The sequence below is a fragment of the Balaenoptera ricei genome, chromosome 12 (assembly GCF_028023285.1).
Source record: "Balaenoptera ricei isolate mBalRic1 chromosome 12, mBalRic1.hap2, whole genome shotgun sequence".
In the NCBI taxonomy this organism is placed as follows: Eukaryota; Metazoa; Chordata; class Mammalia; order Artiodactyla; family Balaenopteridae; genus Balaenoptera; species Balaenoptera ricei.
Genome location: NC_082650.1, coordinates 22,349,989 through 22,377,040, shown reverse-complemented (window position 1 = coordinate 22,377,040; position 27,052 = coordinate 22,349,989). Strand labels below are relative to the sequence as shown.

At 40.8% G+C, this 27,052-nt stretch overlaps 1 protein-coding gene across 1 annotated transcript; it reads right to left on the bottom strand.

Annotated features, from left to right (window-relative positions):
• Window positions 1-26,896, bottom strand: HIVEP2 (HIVEP zinc finger 2). Its single transcript, XM_059941083.1, has 6 exons — window positions 21,461-26,896; window positions 20,270-20,424; window positions 12,775-12,950; window positions 9,306-9,407; window positions 7,634-8,529; window positions 1-1,846 (listed from the first exon to the last, which is right to left on the bottom strand). Exons 1-6 carry the CDS (start codon window positions 26,624-26,626, stop codon window positions 1,022-1,024), a joined length of 7,320 nt encoding a protein of 2,439 aa, XP_059797066.1. The 5' UTR covers window positions 26,627-26,896; the 3' UTR covers window positions 1-1,021.
• Window positions 26,897-27,052: the final 156 nt, after the last annotated feature.

Sequence of the window (27,052 nt, the reverse complement as noted above, 5' to 3'; positions counted from 1 at the left end):
CCATGTGCTTTGTCACTTTAATTTTTAAAGACACCCTAGCATAGGTCTGTGGCAACCTAGTGTCCAACTGAGTTACATAAAATTGTACCAGTGATGCACTTGTACATATTTACATGGGGTGGAATGTTTTCCCATATATTTAGATGAGTATATAGATCAACATGTTCACATAAGACCAAATACTTTTAATATTATTTATAACTGATTTATAAAGCTTTGAAAAAACTCACAATAGCACATTGTTTACTTTAATGCTTTACGGTACTATCAGTTTAAAATCACAATCAGCACTTAAGTTATAGTCAATCCAGCAAACAAGAGACAAAAAAATTTACAAGAGTTAAGAACTGACTGATACATCCTTTATCTTTTTTTTAAACTAATGCATAAGTGCAGAATAAGATACTCTAGTTTAAATATCTTGTTTACAATATACATTTTTGTTCTAGTTACGCAACAGTAAATCCCATGCTTCACATAGAAAAGCAATCCACAACATTAAGAAAAAATGTACAATTTATGAAACAAAGTAAATAAATATTAGTATTACAGAATCAGAGCTGTACATAAAAGCTGTTCAGTTTTAATCATATAAAAATATGTTTTAGTGCAACCTCACATATATATTGATGCTGTTTTGCTTTACATCATTTAGATCCAAGTGTCCAAAAAAGGAAAGAAATTACATTTATTACAAAGCAGATACACAAATTCTAAAATATGTACAAATTACTGCTAAAAAATGCTTATAAGAATATAAGCAAAGTAAAGAAAAGGCACAAACATCTGTACAATTTTAAAAGTACCAGACCCAATAGGTTAATTTCAAATTTTGTTTTGGTCAGGCTCATGATGACTTGTTAATTTACCTAATTCTTTTGATATAACAAAAGTATATATAATAGCAAACTACTGTAACTTAGGACAGGCATGCTATAAACTTGATTACCTCTATTTCTAGAAAAACAAAAACAAAAACAAAGGGGAAAATGTGGAAATGAAAGTCTCCATGCATCTTAGATCAATGTAGTTGACTCTTTTCTGACGAAGGTTCCTTGTCTTCCTCTGTGCTTGAGGGTAATTCTTTGCTGCCTTGAAAGCCCGACTGTTTGTCATCCAGACAACTCTTGCTGTAAAACGTGGAGTGAGCGAATGCAGTCTGTGATGTACCAAAATTGTCCTTTTCACCATCATGCAAGTCAGGGTGGGTAGCTGAGGTACAGGGCTGACCTGGCTCAGGTCCACTAAAGTGTCTAATGCTCACATGTGCACTTTCCAAGGGTTTCTGATGGGGCGCCTGCCCCCGGGCTGGCTGGTCTGCCCCCAGCAGAGCGGCCTCTTCTGTGGCAATCCGGAGGGAGGCGATGGCTTTTGTGCAAGTCTGTATGTTTTCCTCCTGTTCCCGCTCTGTTGCGTTCAGGCTGTCTTCTGAAGTGCTCTGTTTCATCAGTAGCCGAGGAGAGGAGGGTGTGCTAGGTGGACCAGATGACTGCAGAGCGTGAGGAGATCGCTTCTCATGCTGCTTAGGAACCACATAGGGATCCTTGGCGAAGGAGTCCCCTGAAGCTCCTCTCTTCTCCTCAGAGCCCTCCATTGGCAGAGGCAATGTGGGTGGAGGGTGTAAACCGGAAAGGGCCGGCGGCATGGAGTGAACCATTTGGATCCCACCAACTGGCACCATGGGGATAGGAGCTCGCACTTGCTGCTGAGAGTGGAGTGGAAGATGACTGAAGACATAGTCATTAGGACCCTCAGGGAAAAGGCTGGAGCCTGGATGTTCATAAGCACCTTCTTGGTCTCCATAGAGACTGAAGTAAGGAACCTGAGGTAATCCTCTTCTTAAATTCTGCATCGGGAAACAGAGAGCACAATACTTAGGACCCATCATCCTTCACGCTTAGGTCAAGCTGTTTCATTCATTCACTCACTCACTCATTCTTTCAAGACACGTGAAGACAAAAATCAATCTAATAAATGTCTGATATTAGCAGGTATAAGCCCCTAGAATTTACCCATCATATCCCAAGGTTATAAGAAGGCATGTTTAAATACCAGTATCTGCTGGTTAGGCTGGTGCTTAGAGCCTTACAAGTCATCCTCTCCCTCCCCTGAATTCCCTCATTCCTCTGCCCGCTATGTCCTTTGAAGCCTAATGGATCATTTTCCATCAGACATTATTATACATTCCAAACCATGGACAATAATTAAGCTTGGGCAGAGGGGCATAGAGCTGTGTTCCCAGGATCCAACGCAATAAAGTGGTTGAGCTTCACTAAGGCAGACAGGGGTCTGAACAGAACTGGAGCCAGCCCCCAGCAGAAAGGCAGATAGTACAGCTGAGAGCATAGATCCAGGCACAGCTTGGGAACAAGTTATGTAGGGTTTCTGACAGGTATCTTAGCAAAAGAAAAAAAAAAAAAAAAAAAAGAAAAGAAAAGAAAAAAAAGACACGTGAAGACTCCCTAATCTTTTTATCCATTTTTTATTTCTCAAGACAAAAGAGATTTTCTCAGTGGTCTTTTAGGATTCTTGAATGAGGCGGTGGGTCTGTGAAAAGTTGCCTTTGCTGTTAAACAGCAATGTAATAAATCATGCAGTGTGTTTTCCACTAGGTACAGAGACACGTTCCAGCTCTGTTTTTTTCATAAGATGGAATGAAAAGAAAATAATGGATAATTACCAAAAAAACTTTACTGAGCCAAAAACCACTAATAATAGATTTTTTAATTCAAAAGGAAGTTAAAAGATTACCATCTGTTTACATACTGGGCAGATTTTTAATATTTTTCTTAAGTGTTGATGAATATAAATGGAGTGACAAGCCTGAAAATTAGCTTTCTTTTTTTTTTTTTAGTTTTCTACAGAACAGATGACAAAATGGTGGTGATAACACAAACTGGTTACTCCAGTGTGCAAGACATTGGTCTAAAGGAATAAATTCCTGCTCAGGAGACATCGAGGCAGAAGATCAGCACCAGCTTCTCCATCAAATCTTAATTCAAGGCCAGATTTTGTATGGAAACTATGCATCAAAGTAGTTAATATTAAATATTTCAAATCGTTACAACTCACATTCAACTACACAGCTGGGAACCAAAGATGATTGTGTTTTAATTCTTCTGTTTATACTACTATTTCCACTTAAATATCTTCTTGGCAATTAATGGATTAAGATACTTAAAACTGGGGGCCAGTATTGCAGATTTTATGGTCCCAGTCCTGAAAATGGAGAACTTATTTTGTATAATTGTTTCTGTAGCAAAACCCAACCTATACTGTGAGATTATCAGGTTTTAATCAGCCTGATGAGGTTTCAGTTACTGAGATTCATTCTTTTAATGAATCGTCATCTAAAAGAGACTCACTGTATTTTTATTTTTATTTTTTTGAGAACTTAAAATCAGAGAGATACAAATGTGTCAAATATGGTAGTAATCAGGAGAGACCAAAAAATGTTCTAACTCATTTCAAGGATGTTTCAGTTCTAAAATTCAAGATATGCTCCATACCATTAATGATTCATCCAGTTCTATTTGGATCGTGAGACCAGCTCAAGAACGATAAGTTATGCATTGCCTCTGCTACTCTGTACCATGCTTGGCCCTTACCCTGTTCTGGGCTTCACCTTATTCAAGCCAAAAACAAATGACTTGTGCTCAAAGTGCAGGAGAAATCATGTAATCATCAACCCTATAACCACAAGCATCTCATAAGCTAGGTAAGGGGAGAATTTTATGGTATGACAAAGAATCATTTAAATGCTACCAAAAAAAAAAAAATCCCTCTTATACTTGCTCTGGTTTAGAAAAAAGGCATGTTTCCTTCATCCATCACCACGTAAGGTGGAAGAACATAATGCCTGCAATAATGACCTTTGAAGATAACCAAATGAATCTTCTTTTAATTACAGATTATCACAGATTCAAAGTTTAAAATAAAACGTAGGTTGGCTATTTTTCCACTTTGCTTTTGATTGCTATTCTGTGATGTCCACTGCACACACCTAATCAGAACGGGGGTCTGTGAGGCAGCCAGAGACACAGCTGTCACATTTCATGAGATCTCCGCGTCAAGTCTAACAAAGGGAGTGATGAACTGTCCTCTAAAAATAGGAGGTATTCAGTATGTTCAAAAGCCAATAGAATTCTGTGTTAAGAGTAAAAGTGTTATAGTCAGACCTTTACTGACCAGAAATTAAATGATTACAGTCACAGAAGCAAGTGCACAAGTACAATTCCTATCATGTAACCACTTCCACGGCTCCAAATACTGTCAGGCTTTTCCACATATCCTCTGTCCTTGAATTGACCCTTTCTTCACCCTCCAAATAAACTCTCAAGAAGATTTTTCTACTCTAACTTTTACTCCATTTGCAACACTATTCTCATAACTTGGACCTTATCATTGTAATATCGTGAACACACTCCCATCTTATTGAAAAATCTTGATATGGAAAGATGAATAATGAATGCATGTGTGGGTTGTGTTAAGTGAATGCGTATGTGTGTGTATATCTATACATATACCCCATGTACCAGATATTTACCCCACTCATCTTTTCAACAGTGTCAGTAGGTCCTCTGGAAGCAAAGGCTCAGAAGGAGGTAGGGGTGCAAGAGGTTCAGCTGGGGGTGGTGATGGGGGATCGGGGAGTTAATGTATGTGAAGGTAATGGGAAGAGGAAGCAGGTGGTCAGCTGGGGCTGATCCAGGCTCAGCCATTGACTGGGGGCTGCAGGGGAGAACGTGGCCTTGGCTTGCAAGTGGAGGCCTAGCCTGAAGGTATGAACAGCTGGAGGCTGTCAGCTCACTGCATTCCTTACAGCTGAATGGCAAGTTCTTTCAAGGACAGAAATCTGCTCGGCCCAGCCCCCTGACTGCCACAAACAGATTAAGAAACTGTGGCCAAGAGGTTAATTGACTTGCTCAAGATCACACAGTGAGCAAGGGATGGAACTGTAGGACGACACTTTTACTAGACAGTGTTCACGGACACTCTGTACCGAGGACCAGGACACACTTTCTTTGTCTCCTTGCTATCTATCTACCAAAACTTTAAAAATAGAAAAGGAAAATTTTTTGTTTAAAAAAGATGAGGCCAGAAACTGTACAATTTTTTTCCTCATCATCCTTGAGCCACATATGATAAACCCTCAAAAAATATTTACTGAATGAATGAATAAAAAACTCTTTTCTCTCTTCTTCTCTTCCTTCCTCCCTCTCTCTCTCTCTCTCTCTCTTTCCCTTTCTATTGTTTATCTATCTACCTTTCTATCTATCATATATCTACCTATCTATCATCTATCTTAAAATTAACACTAACCGGAGGGCATTAGGGAGGAAACAGCAGCATACTAGAATCTCAGTGACTGCTCCAAACCTGCTCCCTGGGACCTACCACTCCAGACTGAACCAGGTAATGAGCATGCCACACTGGACCACAAGGTCCTTTCATGCCACAGTCACTGCCCTGTGAGCCCTTGGTCAATGTTAAACACCAAGGTATTGCTAATAGAATTTCCATCAAAAAGAATTATTTTTAGGGTTATTCCAATTTAATACGTTCATACATTATTTAGAGAGGGGGAAGCACTCATCTACTACAGCAATCGGGAGACGTACTTCTCATAGGATCATTGATTCTTTTTTGCTCTGGCAATGAAAATCTTGTCCGTACATCATAGAAAGATGAAAACCCTCTGCAGCCCCTCCAAAACGGTGTGGTAAAGCATCAAACGGGAAGCATTCGAGACCAAGTGTCTCTGCTTGGGGAGGATCCTCAGGGAGGATTCCAAGGTCTATTCCTTCCTATCACATGAACAAAGCAGCCTGCTAAGAATTCTCTACAGAGGATTAAACTGGGTAATAGACCAAAGCCTCAACAGTTGGGCTTCATAAATGGTAAAGTTCAACAATTCTATTAAGTATCCAGGTGAACTGGTATTAAAAAAAAAAACTGGTGCAAACTGAATGACTAATAAAAACCAATCTCCTTTCAACAACAACCTTCTGGCCATAGATCCAAAATTTAGATGAAGTCCTTCAGTCTACTCCTTCACTTCCTTTGCCCAAGTTGGCTGCGAGTTGCTATTATTTTTTAATAACAATAGTGTGTTGGCACCAAAGGGTTATTTTTTGTGGCTGTAGTTGATCAGGAACAGGAGAGCCTCACCTCACACACTTCACCAGCATCATTGGGTCTATACCAGAAAAAGCATTTTACACCCTGGATGTGGTATCCTGGTATTGGAGGGATTTCTCACTCCATTCATGCTGCAATAGCATGAACTTCAGAAGAGCCCTGCTTTCTACTTAGCACCACCAAGACACAAAAAACCTGTGGAAATGTCCCTCTTTTTCTTAGCTTGCTAATTTATTCGTTTGACAAATAGTTACAAATAGTCCTGATAGCTACGCATGCTTCTGCAGTAATTGAACCATGAAGACTAAGCTGGTGGCGGGCTTGTAAACAGAGGGTGCTGGGGGCAGGGGAGTGGAATGCAGCAGGGAGTTTTCCTAAAGTTCAAAAATGACAACCTAAGCATATAATTCAGGGTGGTGAAAAGGTGATGAGAGGGAGGAAGCCGACCACTAGGGCAATGATAAGACGGCAGAGCTGGGAGCTGGCAGTGCTTCCTTTGGCTGTGAAGGACAGTGCCGACCCACAGGATGGAAATCCAGAGCAAAAAGAGAATGGCAAAGAACAGAGCCCAGGAAACAAAAAGCACATTTAGAGCGACCAAACTCCAAAGGTATCATTCCTCTGTCTACACTAGGTGCCTGCTTCATTCATTTTTTAAAACGCTACACAAGCTGAAAGAGACATCAAGGTCTACCACGCTGGTGGAATGAGGCAGGGCAGGTGCTTTTCTATGGATTTGCATAAGCCTACTGCCTACATTTCATCCATGGTTGCTGCTGTTGTTATCTTAATCTATAATGAGGGCATACCACAGAAATTGCCTCTGATGCTTTCTCCCTTAGCTTTCCCAACTCCCCATTCTCTGTGGGCTCAAGATCTCACTTTACAAGGGCACTCAGTAGCAGGAAGTGGTGGTACCAGGAAGAAAAGCATACATGTTCATGCCTTTCATTTATAAACATACCAAGGGGTTCATTCTCCCCTCTTCTGATCCCTCACTGGTTTCACATGTCCACTCACTGTGGGCAAAGTAATGAGTTTATTTTAAAATATTTTTTTTGATTGAAAGTCAATGCTAATGCCTGCATCAGAATCCTTACCTGGCAAAGAGTTACATAAATGACACCTAAATGTCCCTGAGAACGTCTGTCTAGGCAGCCATGCGATTCCAAAGACTTCACCTTTTCTACTCATGCAAAGGTTTCAACTCCTGTCAATAATGAGTTAGGCTTAGAAAGCATTTAGAAAGATCTCCCCTGTTACCCGCTGGAAATGCTCTTCTCTGATGTAATACTACACTTGGGATAATACCACAGACATGTTACTGACAATAGCATGCAACAAAAATGTCTTCCTTCTATTTTCAGTAACCAAGTTTACTCCTCCCCATGAGAGAGACCCATGTCATAAAACATTTCACACTAGTGTGTCATCAAGAGACTCCAATGTGCTTGGACTTATATATTAGAAAGAGAAAGCTAATTATACTTACAGGAGGCCCCAATACAATTGGCTCTGCTTGCAAATACTGTCCCATGGACAACGGTGGGTTGTGGTATAAAGCCCTTCTGGGAGATGGTGCTCTTATGGTGGTCATGTATCTTCTCTCTCTTCTGGGAGAGAGGTCTCTTCTGGCCGTGATCTCTTTCCCAGGTGACACTGGCCTCCTTGGGGACAGATGCCTTCTTGGTGAAACATCTCTTTGTGATATCTCTCTTCTCAAGGCAGCTTCCTTTCTTGGTGAAAGATGTCTCATGGGCGACACATCTCTCCTAGGTGATAAATGTCTTCTGGGCGACAAATCTCCTTTGGGTATCAGATACCTCTTTGGTGAATTATCTCGACAGGGTGAAGAATCATATCCTGGTGAGGAATGGCGGCTGGAGGGTGAGAAGTCCCTTGGGGAGGAACTCGGCTCTGAAGACAGCATGCATTCTTCATCCATACAACTAGGGATGTCTAACCTGTCTTTGTCTGGTTCCGAGTCTGTACTTTTGCTCTGGAATAACCTCTGGTATTCTGTCATTGGAGTATCTTCACACGAGTCACTTGGTGTCATAAGCTGAGTAACCTGAATACTTGGCAAAGTAACCAAATAGCTGATCAATGAAGAATGCCCCAGGGAGCTATCAGAAGGAACCCCATGGGGCACAGCGCCAACATTCACAGGTAAGGAGGAGAATCTAGGAGGCTGGGGACTGGTGCTTCTTGATCTTGTTTTTGGTGTCAAATCTCCTTGGTCATCAAAGTCATCATCATCTTCATCATCATCATCATTATCATCTCCATCCTCACCATCCGATTCTTCAGCATCTGAGAACTGATGATCAGTTGAAATGCTGGACATGCTATGCTTCTCAGCCGCTTTGTGCAAATCTTCCATCGTTTCTGAAGCAATTGAACAAAGAGAGTGAAGATCAAGATCCAAACATGAAGGTTAGGAGCTAATTTAGGTCCCATCTCTTTCCAAAAGCTTTCCTCAACCCTCCAGCCCTTAGAGACAGTCCTATCTCTGAACTCCTATAACACACATGGGCACATACCTCTGTGACTCTAGATTGGTTCTTGTGTTTTTTTTATGTACCTATCTGGTTTCATCTCCACCCTGTAATACGGACTCCATAGTAGGACCTTATAACTCAAGCATCATACCACTCATAGAAAACCCTCAATAAATGGGTATGTAATGTTGTTAATGATGGTATTAGAGGAAAAAGAGAAGCAAGACTTGTCTCTACAGGTATAAGACCTCACAAGGCCCAGCTGACCCTCAGGTTTTCTATTGAGGTTAGTGATGGATTATTTTTGTTACTAGATTTCCTCTTAATAGGAAAAATAAGACAAATTGCTTTTCAAGTTTCCCAAAAAGTTTCATAAACTTTAAATCACCATCACAACTTAAGTGCAATTAGATTTCCTTTATGGTTCTAGATAGAAGTATTTCCATAGTAAGGCCTTTCCACCTCCTCAGCCAGAACTGAAATGCATTTCTTCTCAGTAAGTTTCAAGCAATTCAATGTGTCAGACTTCTTTTCTATATTTAGTATTTAGTAAAATGAAATGTGATCAGTATCTTTTTTAAATACCTAAATTTATTTCACCACCTTGGCCACAAAGCTCCAGCATGCACAGTAAGGAGGTCAGTCAACTAAAGTATGAAATACCTGCTTCCTCGGTTTCGGTATCATCCACTGATGTCATTGAGACCCCCAACTCCAGGCATTTCTTCATGTGTGCTTTAGATTTCATATGCTTCGTTAGGTTTCCTAGAAAATACAGCCCAAAAAAGAGCAATTGGTTACCAAAATGTGATGATTGCTGCAAAATTCAGTGTGAAATGAACTGACTTGAGATAACAAAGATTTGTTTCTTGCCCCTGCCCCTTGTCTCAAACTTAAGAGGAACAATTTGGCTTCTGAAGATATTAACCCCAGACAACTTCAGCCCAATCTCAGGTTTTCTTCATTCTAGAAGACTTGTCAAAGTCTAGGGTCACAGCTTTTCAAGAGTAGGCTCAAGTACGACTGGGAATCCCAGGCTTTCCTGGTTGAGAAGGGATCTAATATCTTTGGCCCAGTTGGGCCCACCTCCTTGGATTCCATATAACCAGGATGGCACAAGCTGGGTCACAACTCTCTGAGCAACTTCAGAATGAAATATTGCCATCAACACATCCACCGGACCCCAGACCTTCTGGCATTGATCAGATATAGATTAAACTTGCAGGATCCTCACTTGTCAGAAGAAAAAATATATGCAAACTAATGTTGGGGCCAATCCTGTAAATGAATTCAAAGATCCATACAAATACTTAGCTAACTACTTATAGGAAGCATTAGTCTCAGTATTTAGCATCTATCCATCTGGCATATATCAGCAAAGTTTATGACAGCAGCTTCTAAAGTTCTGGAGCAGCAAAATTCCTTTCTTATTTATCTTGAAACTCCCACTGTTCTACGAAAAAAGAAAGAATTTTATGTCAAATATGTATTATGATGATGATAAGACATATACAATTGTCCCTTATGTAAAATGGTGTAGTACAATTGGCCCTCCATATCCACAGGTTCAGCATTCACAGATATAAAGAGCTGACTATACAGTTATACGTGTACCTAAATACATATGTGTGTTTCTATAGATTTATATAATTGCTATATGGAATGTGAGAAATTATGAAAACACTGATCCAATCACCTTTGATTTAGGAGCTATGAAATTATATATATATTATTCCATGTCATATATATAACTTATCAAAAGAGATCCAGGAACTAATTCAGTTGTAATGGCCATATTATTATCTTTGCGCTTTGACGTTACTTTAGTAACATAGCAGCAAATGCTTTATTTTTAAGAGTAGGCTCATTGAATCTAGATGGAAACCCAGCCTGAACCCAGCTGAAATAGTTTATTTCCCCTTGTAGGAGTGTTTAGCTTACTATTAATGTAATATATGAGCCACAACTCTAAACTAGGGCACTGTTGTTTATTATTTTATTTATATTACTTCATTTTTTACTTAACGTTTGGCTTATTGCTCATATACCTATAAATTTTAGGTGGTATTTTGATAACTCCAAACATAGAAATATGTTCTGGCCCTTATTGCTCTTTTTTATCAAAAAAATTATATCTACAATTTTTCTAAAGATCTAAAAAATTTTTAAAGACATATCATCAAGAATTCTACAATCTGTAAATTAATTAAATATACCTACAAATTAATGGAAATCATCTGCTTCTGTAAGGGTGCAAGTGATCTGAGTATGTGGACATATGTAGATGTTAGGTATGTCAAGATAGTTTTTTTAGATCTTAGTATGTGTTTCTTCTCCTATATTTTTCTTTCCACTCGTTTCAAGTAGGCAGTCAGGCTTTGAGCTCTCATCCTCAGGGTAGGTTTGTAGTTAGAAACAGGGCTCAGAAACAACCCCACCCTGACTTTGGCTTATTGAAGTCTTGAACATCTGAAGGATTATAGCAAAGAGAGGGGAGCAGGATGGCAGGAAAGGGCACCTGGAGAAGTGACACAGGCACAGAGGAGGTACCGGTCCTACAAGTGCGCTCTGACTCTGTGCTCAGATGACATGACAACAAGCACTTCAGCCAGAAGTGAAAACTGGCGAGGGGTTTCCCAGGATGATCTGCTCTTTTTAAGATTCCAAGACATTTGTACTTTCCCGAAGGGTGACAAGGAAACTCCAGTAATGACCAAGAATAAATTATTTCCTGCTAAAACTCCAAGACAATGGTTCAAAGCCAACTTTAATTTGGGAAAAAAGAAATAGCTATGTGATGTTTCTTCACACAGTGTTTCATGCAGCTATACCTACAGTTAACTCATATGCCCAGGGAATATCAGTTGTAATGACTGGCGGATTTGCAGTATTTCCTAAAACCAAAGTTTATATTTTCTTATGTCCTAGGGAGTCTCTCAGTGAAGTTCTACATAAAAGGTCTTGATTGTGCAAAAGTGGATGGTATTTAAAGGACCTTATGTTTATCTCTTTTGAAATGCAAATGAACACTCCCTCCCCCTCTTTCTGGCTTACAAAGAGGCATACTTATAATATAAATATCTTTTTAATAAAGAAGAAACAGATACGTTGAGAGGCTACACATTTTTACTTCTGACAAACCAATAAAGACAATTTAGGATTTTGTGTATAAGAGAAAATAGGTACACATTTCTCTACCAAAGATTGTTTTATTTGATATTTATTTTTCTTGATGGGTAGTGGAGCAGATTAATTGGCATGCAAATCTAAAGTTAAAACATTGGAAAATGTTAGTGTGAGGTTAGTGAGGGTGTGTCTAGAGGATCCATTAGTACTTCTACAGTAAGTAGTAAAACATACTTCTACAGAAGTCATCCACCTCTAATTCACTACTATTTGTATTCTGAGAACACTGGGTTTATACACATTTTCATAATTTTATAAAATGATAGAAATATAATTGAAGCAACATTTTAGTATAAAATATTTTCATATAAATCTACCTTCTAAAACCAGATTTTTTTTTAAAAAAGAGAATATCATTTCAAGGCAAGTCTTAGTTTTATGAGATTAATAGCTGTGGCCTGAGAGTAAGAAATTGTCTCTGTGCTGATAGATACACAGAATACAAGCTATCAAATTTCTATGCATAATTAATGCAAGTGTGGATGGAGGGGCCCACCAGGGAGTCTGCGGGTCTCTACATCATTTATAATCTTGAAACTGACCATGGGCACATGTTTTCTTTCCGGCTGCTGCCTTGCTTTTCTAATGCCATGGCATGGATTATCTCCCTGCAGTATTTCAATACCGGTGCAAAGATTCTCTAGACCACATAACATTTCCAACATGAGGTAATAGCTATCCAGGCAATTCTTAGCCACTTCCTTCGAGACAACTAGCCTGGACCTAAGTCTGTAGCTCTTACTTAGGTCATAAAAGGAGCCTCACTGTCTCATGTACATCCTCAGACCACTTAACATGAAGAGGAAAATACATTTTGTGGGGTCACATTTTCACAAAGAAAACCAACTAATTGTCGATGACAGTTATAAAATAGTATTCAGAATCTGGAGCAGTCATCAAAAAAAGTGTTTTTCCTCTAAAAAAAAAAAAAAAATCAGACCTGTACCTTTTGTTTTGAAGGCGAAATTACATAACTTGCATACATAAGGCCGGACATCAGTATGAGTGCGGATATGCTTTTTGAGCATGCTCGGTTTCTTACAGCGAATCCCACATTCTTCACAAATGTACTTTCCACGTCCACGTCCTCTGACATATACATAATCTTCATTTGACTTATACCTGTTAAAAAAGGGAAAATACAGTGTGTTTCCAAATACTTTTGCATGTTATACATCAAACCAAAAGCTAATCATTTGCAAGACAAATTTTTAGGAGGGACTTTTACAAACAATTATTCAACTTTATTTCTACAAAGCCTGTGCAAACTATGCAGTAAAGTCCTGAAAGAACAGATTTGGCATTGTAAATAAAAGGGAATTTTTTTCTACATGGAGTTCAAAATGGAATTGGCTCTTCTATGAAGTGTAAATATATGGACTCCGTACAGATGTTCAATGGGCTTATATAAGCCTCAAAGAGTTGCAGAGCTGTGTACCTCACTGCCTCTGGCCAAGAAACATCCAAAAAGTTATACTAGCATATTTAAATCATCACATATCATTTGTTAACATTCCATCATCTAAGATGTGCATACACAACACACATACCCCTCTGAATTTGCTAGAATAAATATAACTGATTATAGAATTCTTCATTGCAAGTTTCTACTCTATTTTTACAATCCTGGCATGAGAGTCAGAAATTTCTAGCTTACACAGGCTGAGCTGAGCTCACCAACTGTTGCCTACAGATTTGATCTGCTCTTCCCAAGGACCATGAATCTGTACTAAAGTGAAGTCTAAATTTCAAGTGGCTTCTGGAAGGTACTGTTACATAATGAAAACTAGAAATTCTATTTTTCAATCAAATTTGCATTTCTTTCTGGAAGGATTTAATAGAGAAGTTTGAAAGGATAACTGAGGTCATCTAGTTTAATTAAATCAGTTAGATGAGCAAAGTCTTAGGTAGTCACTGTAATTATCAATGGAAGAAACCTATCTAGTGCTCACCATCCATCACATTTTGTTTAGAATACAGGGAAACATGACCTATCATAGAGTATAGCAGCATTCTACTGAATAACTCAATGAATATCATTATCTCTTAAATCTCAGGCGAGAATTATGAGTCTAATGTCATTCTTGGGAAGATATTCCTTTCGAAGGGCTCTTTTTATAACTTCAAAAGGTAAAGTGACCTACAAAATGCCCTAACTCAGTGTGGACTGACTTAAAGGCACTAGATTTACAGTTTTGTTTTGTTTTGTTTTACATTCTAAGAACACTGCAAACTTCCCTATTTTGTTCTAGCTAATCAATCATCAGAAATAAAAGCAAGTTCAACTTCATTTGTCCAATCCACTGAAGAATATTTAAGAGAGAAAATCCATCCAACATATTTAAATATCCACTCTGCTATGGATATTATTTAATCTTAACATTATCTATTTTTTGGTCAGTACCAATCCAGGTGAGAATTGAGTAGTATCAGAAATATGAATAGTCAGTTTTGCATGCTTTCTGCTCCTTTAAATCTTTCCCGGGGCTTCCCTGGTGGCACAGTGGTTGAGAATCTGCCTGCCAATGCAGGGGACACGGGTTCGAGCCCTGGTCTGGGAAGATCCCACATGCCGTGGAGCAACTGGGCCCGTGAGCCACAATTACTGAGCCTGCACGTCTGGAGCCTGTGCTCCGCAACAAGAAAGGCCGCGATAACGAGAGGCCCGCGCACCGCAATGAAGAGCGGCCCCCACTTGCCGCAACTAGAGAAAGCCCTTGCACAGAAACGAAGACCCAACACAGCCATAAATAAATAAATAAATAAATAAATCTTTCCCACTTAGGGACAAGGAATTTCCAAAGTCAACTTTTTCTTCAAAACTATTTTGAACTTTATCTTTCATCTCACATTGTCTTTTGTAATAAAGAAGAAGAGAACCTAAAGATGCAAAATATCTTTCATCTTTTAATATCACTATTCTCTGCCCCAAACTGGATGAAACTACCTAAGGACAATAGAATAAAACAAATAATTTTATAGAAAGCAACTTTTCTTCAGGGAAGGGTACTTTAAGCTTACTGTGGCCCAGGCCCATCATTGAACTTGATGTACAATGTATTATCTTCAAATAACACTATTTTAATGTCTCAGCTGATTAACTTGCTTCCAGAATGAAAATAGAGTAAATTTTGTATAAAATATAACTGTATTAGAAAAGTCTGCACAAATAAAATATTTACCCTTCAACAGTTCTGCAGACCCATGAATTTACTTGATACAAGAATTAATGGATTTTGAAAAAATAATTAAAAGATATGATGAATTGGGCAATTGGAATTGACATGTATACACTGATGTGTATAAAATTGATGACTAATAAGAACCTGCTGTATAAAAAAATAAATAAAATAAAATTCAAAAATTAAAAAGAAAAAAAAGAATTAATGGATTTTGAAAAAATAATTAAAAGATATGTTTGATTAAATTACTAAGTCTATGAATTAAATAGTAATAAGAAACATATACACTTAAAAATTTGGTCAGTAATACTTTTTTTTTGAACATATCACTTTGCAATTGGCAAAATAAGAGGTGGTAACACACTTCTTGGAATAAACAGCTGATTACCACCAGGCAGAAGATGGATCACAGATTAAGGAATGATATCAATTACAGGAAAAAATCTGTAAAAAATACAAACACATGGAGGCTAAACAATACACTGCTGAATAACCAAGAGATCACTGAAGAAATCAAAGAGGAAATCAAGAACTACCTAGAAACAAATGACAATGAAAACATGATGACCCAAAACCTATGGGAGGCAGAAAGAGCAGTTCTAAGAGGGAAGTTTATAGCAATACAATCCTACCTCAAGAAACAAGAAACATCTCAAATAAACAACCTAACCTTACACCTAAAGCAATTAGAGAAAGAAGAACAAAAAAACCCCAAAGTTAGCAGAAGGAAAGAAATCATAAAGATCAGATCAGAAATAAATGAAAAAGAAATGAAGGAAACAATAGCAAAGATCAATAAAACTAAAAGCTGCTTCTTTGAGAAGATAAAATTGATAAACCATTAGGCAGACTCATCAAGAAAAAAAGGGAGAAGACTCAAATCAATAGAATTAGAAATGAAAAAGAAGTAACAACTGACACTGCAGAAATACAAAGGATCATGAGAGATTACTACAAGCAACTATACGCCAATAAAATGGACAACCTGGAAGAAATGGACAAATCCTTAGAAAAGCACAACCTCCTGAAACTGAACCAGGAAGAAATAGAAAATATAAACAGACCAATCAGAAGCACTGAAATTGAGACTGTGATTAAAAATCCTCCAACAAACAAAAGCCCAGGACCAGATGGCTTCACAGGAGAATTCTATCAAGAATTTAGAGAAGAGCTAACACCTATCCTTCTCAAACTCTTCCAAAATATAGCAGAGGGAGGAACACCCCCAAACTCATTCTACGAGGCCACCATCACCCTGATACCAAAACCAGACAAAGATGTCACAAAGAAAGAAAACTATAGGCCAATATCACTGATGAACATAGATGCAGAAATCCTCAACAAAATACTAGCAAACAGAATCCAACAGCACATTAAAAGGATCATCCACTATGATCAAGTGGGGTTAATCCCAGGAATGCAAGGATTCTTCAATATATGCAAATCAATCAATGTGATACACCCTATTAACAAATAGAAGGGTAAAAACCATATGATCATCTAAGTAGATGCAGAAAAAGGTTTTGACAAAATTCAACACCCATTTATGATAAAAACCCTCCAGAAAGTAAGCATAGAGGGAACTTACCTCAACATAATAAAGGCCATATATGACAAACCCACAGCCAACATCGTTCTCAACGGTGCAAAATGGAAACCATTTCCACTAAGATCAGGAACAAGACAAGGTTGTCCACTCTCACCACTATCATTCAACATAGTTTTGAAAGTTTTAGCCACAGCAATCAGAGAAGAAAAAGAAATAAAAGGAATCCAAATCAGAAAAGAAGAAGTAAAGGTGCCACTGTTTGCAGATGACATGATACTATATAGAGAGAATCCTAAAGATGCTACCAGAAAACTACTAGAGCTAATCAATGAATTTGGTAAAGCAGCAGGATACAAAATTAATGCACAGAAATCTCTTGCATTCCTATACACTAATGATGAAAAATCTGAAAGAGAAATTAAGGAAACACTCCCATGTACCATTGCAACAAAAAGAATAAAATACCTAGGAATAAACCTGCCTAAGGAGACAAAAGACCTGTATGCAGAAAACTATATGACACTGATGAAAGAAATTAAAGATAATACAAACTGATGGAGAGATATACCATGTTCTTGGACTGGAAGAATCAACATTGTGAAAATGACTATACTACGCAAAGCAATCTACAGATTCAATGCAATCCCTATCAAACTACCAATGGCATTTTTCACAGAAGTAGAACAAAATATTTCACAATCTGTATGGAAACACAAAAGACTCCGAATAGCCAAACCAATCTTGAGAAAGAAAAACAGAGCTGGAGGAATCAGGCTCCTGGACTTCAGACTATACTACAAAGCTACAGTAATCAAGACAGCATGGTACTGGCACAAAAACAGAAATATAGATCAATGGAACAGGATAGAAAGCCCAAAGATAAACCCATGCACATATGGTCACTTTATTTTTGATAAAGGAGGCAAGAATATACAATGGAGAAAAGACAGCTTCTTCAATAAGTGGTGCTGGGAAAACTGGACAGCTACATGTAAAAGAGTGAAATTAGAACACTCCCTAACACCATACACAAAAATAAACTCAAAATGGATTAAAGACCTAAATGTAAGGCCAGACACTACCAAACTCTTAGAGGAAAACATAGGCAGAACACTCTATGACATAAATCACAGCAAGATTCTTTTTGACCCACCTCCTAGAGAAATGGAAATAAAAACAAAAATAAACAAATGGGACCTAATGAAACTTAAAAGCTTTTGCACAGCAATGGAAACCATAAATAAGATGAAAAGACAACCCTCAGAATGGGAGAAAATATTTGCAAATGAAGCAGCTGACAAAGGATTAATCTCCAAAATTTATAAGCAGCTCATGCAGCTCAATATCAAAAAAACAAACAACCCAATCCAAAAATGGGCAGAAGACCTAAACAGACATTTCTCCAAAGAAGATATACAGATTGCCAACAAACACATGAAAGGATGCTCAACATCACTAATCATTAGAGAAATGCAAATCAAAACTACAGTGAGGTATCACCTCACACCAGTCAGAATGGCCATCATCAAAAAATCTACAAGCAATAAATGCTGGAGAGGGTGTAGAGAAAAGGGGACCCTCTTGCACTGTTGGTGGGAATGTAAATTGATACAGCCACTATGGAGAACAGTATGGAGGTTCCTTAAAAAACTAAAAATAGAACTACCATACGACTCAGGAATCCCACTACTGGGCATATACCCTGAGAAAACCATAATTCAAAAAGAGTCATGTACCACAATGTTCATTGCAGCTCTATTTACAATAGCCAGGACATGGAAGCAACCTAAGTGTCCATCGACAGATGAATGGATAAAGAAGATGTGTCACATATATACAATGGACTATTACTCAGCCATAAAAAGAAACGAAATTGAGTTATTTGTAGTGAGGTGGATGGACCTAGAGTCTGTCATACAGAGTGAAGTAAGTCAGAAATAGAAAAACAAATACCGTATGCTAACACATATATATGGAATCTAAAAAAAAAAAAAAATATATATATATATGGTTCTGAAGAACCTAGGGGCAGGGCAGGAAAAAAAGAAGCAGACGTAGAGAATGGACTTGAGGACTTATATATACTACCAAATGTAAAATAGATAGCTAGTGGGAAGCAGCTGCATAGCACAGGGAGATCAGCTCGGTTCTTTGTGACCACCTAGAGGGCTGGGATAGGGAGGGTGGGAGGGAGGCTCAAGAGGCAGGGGATATGGGGATATATGTATATGTATAGCTGATTCACTTTGTTATAAAGCAGAAACTAACACACCATTGTAAAGCAATTATACTCCAATAAAGACGTTAAAAAAAAAAAAAAGGAATGATTGGGACATAGCCCATAACATGGTACAATGAAATGAGGAGAAAATTAAATATGGCCCAATCCTTTTGGATCATCAAAACACAGCAATAAAATGTTCACATATGCTTTTTCATTTGTGTCCTTCGTTAGTGGAGCATACAGTAACTGTGAAAGTCTCGCTAATCTAGTACAAGTTCACTGTTATGAAGAAGACTGCTGAATGTAAGGGTTGATTCAGTCACAGGGATCACTCATTCTCTATAAAGATAAAATCTCTATTTCTCTTGTTTGTATTAAAAGATGAGGAATGTGAAAAAATAGTGAGACAAGCTTCATGACTACAAACAGCTGTGGCTTTAGTGGTGACAATACTAGGCATCCTTCCAAGGGGGCCAACCTTACCAGGGAACCAACTTTGATAATCCATCTCCAAACTCGTAAATCTATGTGAGAAATTGATACTTCATATCACCAACCACTCAACATTTTAGAGTCAAACAGGTAACATTATTTTGTTCTCCAAATATAATTAGAATAAATTCATGCTCATGGAAATACGTAAATTATAGATCTGTTGCAAAGATAAGGTAGACACATCACAATCCCCAAACGTGGTTAACGTCCTTTAAAATTTTTAAATTTTAAAGCAAAAGTCTGGGCTTTTTCTCTCCTGTGACTAGATTTAAGACATCTTTCTATCAAAATCTAAAACTGGATATTACACATACATGCAGTGTTTCTTAACTAGATAGACAACAAAATCATTGAACCTTATTACTTGAGTTTCTGCAACTCAGAATTCAACATTTAAAAAGAAATTCCTAAAGACAGAGAAACTGTCACAGACCAGAGAAGTTTGGGGAAACATGACAACTAAATGCGAAGTGGTGCCCTGGCTTAGATACTAGAACAGAAAGAGGGTATTGAAGGAACTGGTGAAATCCCAATAAGGTCTGGACTTTAGGTAATAATAAAAACAATAAAATAAAACTAGTTTCTAGGTTTATACATGAGTGTGCATGACTGCATTTTTGTAAGCATAGAATAGAAATATGTCCATTAGTAACACAACAAATGCCTATAAAAATAATACCAAAGAATGAACAAACTTAGACAATATCAAGAGTCCAGCAATTTAGTCGATTTCATATTAAATTAGAGGTATGAAAATTTAAGGCAGAAGTTCGAACCATATACAATAGGGACATTTTCATTAAAAGCAAGTCATGAAAGCAAGGGCACAAGCTCATTATCTATTACCAGACAGACTTCAGAAATGTGTATAGAAAAAGGAATTTGCTTTATGCTTCAGACCAGAGGAGATACGACTTTTCCATGCAGACACTCAGGACCATTTACGCTGAATTTAATGGAATACTTTAAATTTGCACATGTGTTTCCTTACCCTCCTTCAAAGATTTTAATTCGAATGGGCTCAGCTTGTTTGGATCCAATATCCTTATCTCCATGAATATCTCCTTTCCCTCTTTCCTTTAAGATATTTCCCATTAGTTTCCTTTCTAGCTTGCTGCCAAATAAAAAGGTCGCATCAGGTTTCATCTGTAGGCCAAAAAGAGAGAATCATTTCGTATGCATTCCCTAAGACACAGAGGAAGCGCACACATCCCACTCTTCCATGGTCTCTGAAAATCAGCCTAAACTCCATGCTAAAAGGCTATAGGCCAGCTACATAAAATAAGGGACAACAGGGATAAAATCAGAAAAGATGACAGTTTCTACAGAATAAATTCAACATTCTGTTAAAAAAAAAACCCAACAAGACCCCACTAGCACTTACACTGTACAACACTAATAACAACGTTAAAAACATGTTCTGTTTTTGGAAGTAGCTATTCAAACAATCTCTAGGCGTTTAGAAAATATTCTCAAAAATTATTAAAGAGAAATGGTAACTGAAATGAGTAAATATATTTTATATTTTATTTATTATATATTTTTGTTTAAGACCTCCATGTACTTCTTTATTAATTTAGCATAAATTCCAAAGTGGCCCTTATTAATATTTTTATAATCCTATATGTAAGGCAATAATTGTTCATGTAGGAATGAACCTGCTAATCCCTTGGAAAAATGAGTTTTGAGAGAAATATATTAAAAATAAATTTTAGTAAAACGTATAGCCAATGGGAACAACTCCTCCTTCAGAAGTTCACAAAGTTCAGTTCTAACACCCTGCAGCCTCCTTCCTGACCTTTCCTCTCCTGTGTCCACTCCCTGTTCTATGTCCTCATGTCACAATTTCCTGAAGTCCTCACATCAAAGGAAAGTTGGTCTGCTAGGTCACTAACAGAGGTCGGAACGGAGAGGAACTCAAAGGAATTAGTCCCTGCGGTGGGATTTCACTGCACCTGGCTGAGGAGATACTTTGTGCTTGGTACTTTCCTAAGTACTGACTGGTACTGACCCCTCATAACTAAGTTCAGGGTCAATGGGTAAGGCCTGTTTGCAGAGGACCCCCTCCCCAACTCTGGTCTTCATTTTACTTGTATGTTTTTTTCCGTACGTCCTTCACTACGTATTCTGCCCAGCAATCAAATCCACAACACAGAATGCTTTCAGAAACAATATTTGTTACCTGAGCAAACTGCTTCCAAGCACTTGATGACGTAAGCTTGCCGGCTCCAGGCCTGTGTATAGCAGCCAGGGTATAAATTTCTGCGGTGATTTTTTGCTTGGACCTCAGAAGAGCCAGCGTGGTCTTGGTGTTCAATCCTGATGGGTTTGGGTTACAGGAACTAATGCACCATGAAGCATATACCGAGGATTTGAAGGTGGCCTGTTGCACGTAATTGGGTTTTGTATAATTCAAGAAGCACCAACTCACAGTCGTTGTCGTCCGCAGACTCGGGAACTGCAGAATCTGCTGGAAATCTACCACGTCCGTGAAAAGAAGAGTTGAATTCGCCACTTTCCCGCTTGGGTCAGACGCTCTGGGGACCAGCACGCCGGCAGGCAGCTTCTGGCCCTTTCCTTGCTCTTCAAGCTGACTATCCCCGGGTGGCAATGAGGAAGTCTGCGGGCTCATGCTCATATCAGACGCCGTCTCATCAATGTCTAACTCATCTGAGGACTCTTTGCTTTCAGAAGGCCCACTGGACTTCTGCCCCAGAGCAGGTGCCCTGGAGCTTGGAGGGAAGGGCTCCCGCAAGGGCACGCTGGCAGACGGATGGTCTTGAGATGAGGAGGGGGACAGCGAGAAGGACGATGACACTGACGGCAAGCCATCCTTTGGCTCAGAAGCACAGCCCTGTCGAACCAGCTGGGGTTTCTGTGGGCGGGACAGATCCTTTTTGATGTCTGAGTTGGTCAGCTCCACGGCGCTGAGCTCCTCCACGATCTGTCCATACATCTTTTCCTCCTTGACCCTTTTCTGCTGCTTTGTTTCCATGAAGAGTTCCAAGCTGCTGGCTGGAGAAAGCATCCGCTTGCTGCCTCCCAGGGTGGCGACACTGTCCGAGGTGGAAGGTAAACATAAGGGGATCGAGGACTCCAAGCCAAGGGGTATGGTCTGAGGTACTTTCCAGATGGGGCACTTTTCCAAGCCTGCGTGCTGCCCCAATACCTGGGCAATGTTAAATCCTATCCCTTGCATGGCCGGGTTGGTTACCAGTGTTCTTTGGGTCACATTCTCGTCGACTTTGCATATGACAATGGCAGGGCTGTTCTGCCCAAGCATCTGAGAAATGCTTGTGTACATGACACTCCCATAGGACGGTACGTGGGTCTGGATCCTAACAGGAACCACTGTTCCTGGTAAGGACTGTAAAGGCCCAGCGTTTGCTGAGGTGAACTCTTCTTGAAGAACGGGCTCGGAGGGAGTATCTGTTGACTTGGTGCTCTCCCCTGATGGAAACTTTGGAAGAAGGTTCTTGGAGTGTAGCCCTGATGTTCCTGAATAACCCGGGTAGGTTTGCTCTTTCGTGTGCGCATAATCAGCGGATTTCTTTCCAGTGTGCTCTGCCACAGGCTCCAAGGGGTAGCTGGGGTGAACTTCTGCCTGGAAAGAGGGCTTTCCATAGCTCTTTGGAGCGTGCTGAGCAAGGGGGTGGGGGAAGTGCGCCTGCCACCAGGGGGGCTGCTGAGCTGGGAAATGAACCATACAGACAGTAGGATATTGGAACTGAAACAAGGTGTTCTGGATTGGAGAAAACGGAAGAGTCTCTTGATGTGGAAATAAATGGGGCTGTTCAGTCAAGTGCTTGCTTGTAATATAGGATGCCGGTTGTATCAAGGGATTTCTCAGAGATTCCTGACTATCCAGGTGCATGATCTGTTGCTGGGCCAGGTGGAGCGGTCCTGAGCTCAGCTGGGCACAGGGACCCACAGCCTGCTTCCCTGGGTCCTCTGCCTGAAGGGCGGGGAGCACAGAGCACGGGGCGTGGTGCCACGTGGACCTGAAGCTGGCGTGCAGGTGCTCCAGTTGCTCCTGCTTTACGCTCAGATCTGCCCCGGCCTCCCCCTGGGCGATCTCGGGAGAGCCACTGAATGAAGCCTGCCGCACCAGAAAGCATTTCTTTCTCTCCCGGGATGGGGACAGCGCGGATGCCGACGCCCCTGCCACCGGAGCATGGGACAGATTCCCGTAATCAAATGACTTGCTCCGAATTTCTGGGACTTCCGTTGGGTGAGGACAAGGCATCTGCTCGGACGAGCAGCGTCGCATCTCCTTTTGGTGGTGGTGGCCGGGGACGGACAACGAGTACGAACCAGCAGGGACCGTCAAAAACTCCGAGTGCTTCCCAAACTCATCCGGCTTGGGAGGTGCCGCAAGCTTCATGGTTTCTTCTCTTTCGAAAGACATGGAGAAACTGGAGCTGTGGGACAAGTTACTTTCTTGACTGGGGCTGCGGGAGAGGCCGGTGCCTGTGGATTCAAAGCTGGATTCCCCGGAGGAGTGCTCCATATCCGCGAGTCGCAAACGCTTCTTTTTGGGCGGCAGCTTCTCGGCCGGGAGCTGGGAGAGGGTCTCACTTCGCTGGGGCCACTGAAATTCCTCCACCGGCTTTTCTGGCTCTTTACTCTGGGCCTCCTTCTCCTTCTCTGGCTTGTCAGGCTCCTCGGTCACGCGGATCTCGGGGACTTGGATGTTGTGCTGACGCACGAGGCGGGGCTGCGCGTGGTAGGGCGGCTGCGGGACCGGCTGCGAAGGGGATGGTTTCCCCCCGCCTTCCGTGCTCTCCCCGGGCGGAGCCCACTCTGGGCTCACCGGGGCTTCTGAGATCTCACTGTCACAGGTCTCGGAAGGTGACGAGGCTTTCTCCTGGGCGCTAGCGGCGAGTTCAGCGGACTCGGACCTCTCAAATGAATTGGGGCGGCTCAGCGAGTTCGTATGCTGAATCACAGAGATCACATTGCCTGGAGGTTTCCTGCCCCCTCCGTCCGACGGCTTGTCTGATTCAGCAGCTGCGGGTGACTCCTCTGACCCAAGAGATGGACTTCCAGATTGCAGCGGGGGTCGACACGGGTCAAAGCGCTCAGAGTGACCATGAGAAGGGTTTTCCTGTCCAGCCAGGCCGAATCCACTCCTGGCTCCTTCCTGCATCTGCAATTTGGGCTCGTAATCTGAAGTCGCGATGCCCATGGGCGTGCTGACGACGCTACTGCAAATCATGGGGGTGTCCTCCTCGTCCCCTACACTCTTCTCTTTCCGGCGTTTTCGATTTTCACAAGTAGTTCCAAACATGGTTGGCACTCCCTGCAATGGCAACGAGGGATCCATGAAATACTCTCCGCCGTGTTTCAAGGGGCTGATGCAGGAAACATCCCTGTAGCTCTGCTTCGGTGTCTCAGAGTCCTCCCACTTCTTATAGGGTTTCCGACAGACATCATAGTCGTAGCCAACCCTGTCCCCAGGAATCAGTTTCTTTTCCTTCAAGGAGGGACCTGTGACGCTCTTTGACATCCTGCCATGGTGTTCTGCTTCCACGTGCCCCTCCTGTACCGAAGGCAGCTCAAAAGCCGCTTGTCTTCTTAACATGCGCTGAGGGGGTATTCCTACAGTCCCTGGATAGAACACATCGTCAGAACCAGTCATCCGTTCATCAAATGAGTGACTTCCTCTCAAAGAAGGAGGAAGACTTAAATTAGTTGCTGAAGAAGTTGGCATTGAGTTGCTTCTAATAAGGGGTGAAGAGTCAACAGGAGCTTCTAGGAGAACTGGGCTGCTGCCTTGGAAACCGGCTGGATAAAGTTTTCCTTCATTCCTGATAGATGATGGAATAGTCTGGGATTGTCTTGACTCGCTGTTGAATTTAGTGGATTTCAGCATGCTTGTCTGACTGGGGTCGATCTCTCCCTTGCTTGGGATCAGCTGTGAAACAGGATCTTCAAACATCTTGACATCCAACCTGGTGTTGACGTGAGGTAACGAGTCCATGGTGCCCTTCCTACCCATCGTGGTGCGCTCCTGACTTGTGGTTGTAACACTGAGTGTATTTCTCGGACTAAGCCGACAGTATTTTCCAAAGATGATTTCTTCATAAGACTTTGCATTTGTGTTTGGAGGGCTTATCTGCTGCTCTGCACTTTCTGAGCGGGAAAAGTAACCAGAGTCAGTGCTTCCTTTACTGTGCGGGCTCAGAAGGTTTAGAGATGGCTCAGAATCTTGTCCTTTTTTCTCCGACAGTCTTAGTGCAAGTTTCTGTTTAACTGTGTGAGAGTCATCAGCCTTAGTACTTAAAGACGGATTTGGTAGCATATCAGTGCCAATATACTGAGAACTTTCATTAGGTAAAGGAATCCCGCTTTTGGGGATAATCAAAATCGGCACCTTCATTGGACCTCCCAGGGATTCTTCCAGTGACCCATGATAGACACCTCTGCTGGCGATATCCAGCGGCATGGGTGGGCCAGGACTCATTTTGTCAGAAGCCTCAACAAACAAAGAACTCTCCTCATCTGTGTCTGTACTCTGTTCACCGTCTGAATGTATTTCTGCTTCTACGTCAATAAAACCGGCCTCTAGGTCCAATTTAGATACAGCTGACTCTGTGAAAGGGACTAATCCTGCCTTAATTGCATGGGCATGTGACTTCCTGTGCTTGTACAAATTGCTCTTTGTCTTGAAAGAGAAACCACAAGGTATACATGGATATGGCCGCTCACCAGTGTGGGACCTGATGTGTTTTTTCAGTACGCTGGGTTTGGCACACGCCCTGCTGCAGTAAGGGCAAATGTACTTGCCGGGCTTTTTGGGTTTGTGCTCTTTTTTATGAGCATCTTCCGACTGTTCGATACTTTTCTGGGAGTATTGGCTGTAAGCAGGGTTCAGACTTGAAATCTTTTTCCTAGGATAACCACCACTGTGGCCGTGTATAGGAAAGGAAAATAAGTCCTCGGAGGCAACAGATGGCAAAGGGCCAGGGAAAAGCCACGGAGGGCCTTCAAGGCTCTGATGTGGCTTGTTGCTGTGCATGACCCCCTGTGGCAATGAGTGCTGAGGGAAAGAGAGTGAATGTTGGCATGAATAAGGACTCAGACGGTGCGGTGGGTATTGCTTCTCTGTGACTTGCTGTGCCACTTCGCTAGGTGAGGCCAGTTTCCCAGAACCAAAGAGTTGTGCTGATGCCGTGTTTCCGATATGCTCAGGATCTATTTGTGGTTGCCTCTGTCCCTCTTGACTGCCAAAAGTGCTCATCTTAATAACAGCTGATTGTTCCTGTCTCCATCTACCTGATGCTTTATCAGTTTCTCCAGACCTTGAGGTAGCTTTTTGTCCTAGAGCTGTGTCCCCAGTGTCCATTTTGTTACACAAGGTCTCAAGTGCTAGTTCGCTTGAAAGCCGTGCAGACTCATGGAGTGTCTTCAAAGCTGTGCCTTTCAAAGCTTGCTTGCTTCCATGTTCCAGGGTGTCTGCAAACTTGCTGAGTGCTCCTTCTCTTTGGAACCTTCCACACCCACACCGTAGTCTATGGGCATTAGATGGTAATGTCCTTGGACCGGGGCTATAACACAGTTCTCTCCATTGTAGAAATGTCCATCCAAAAGCTAAGTGCAAATCTATAAAGATTTCTTATGGCATTTGAATATTTTCAACTAGGGTGAAATTGGGGTGATGAATATTCTAGGAGAAATTTTGCCCATCAACTAGAGCAAAGTTCAATTGCCAGTTTCACTAAGATAAAATGGTCTGAAAGAAAACGAAACACAAAGAGATTGTCATAATAGT

What these genes read in the sequence shown, in the direction of transcription:
- HIVEP2 (XM_059941083.1), bottom strand. Translation starts at nt 26,626, where the DNA reads ATGGACACTGGGGACACAGCTCTAGGACAAAAAGCTACCTCAAGGTCT. An exon ending in ATTAAAATCTTTGAAGGAGG is followed by an intron (nt 12,951 to 20,269) that starts GTAAGGAAACAC and finishes CTTTTTTAACAG; the next exon opens with GTATAAGTCAAATGAAGATT. An exon ending in TACCGAAACCGAGGAAGCAG is followed by an intron (nt 8,530 to 9,305) that starts GTATTTCATACT and finishes CAATTGCTTCAG; the next exon opens with AAACGATGGAAGATTTGCAC.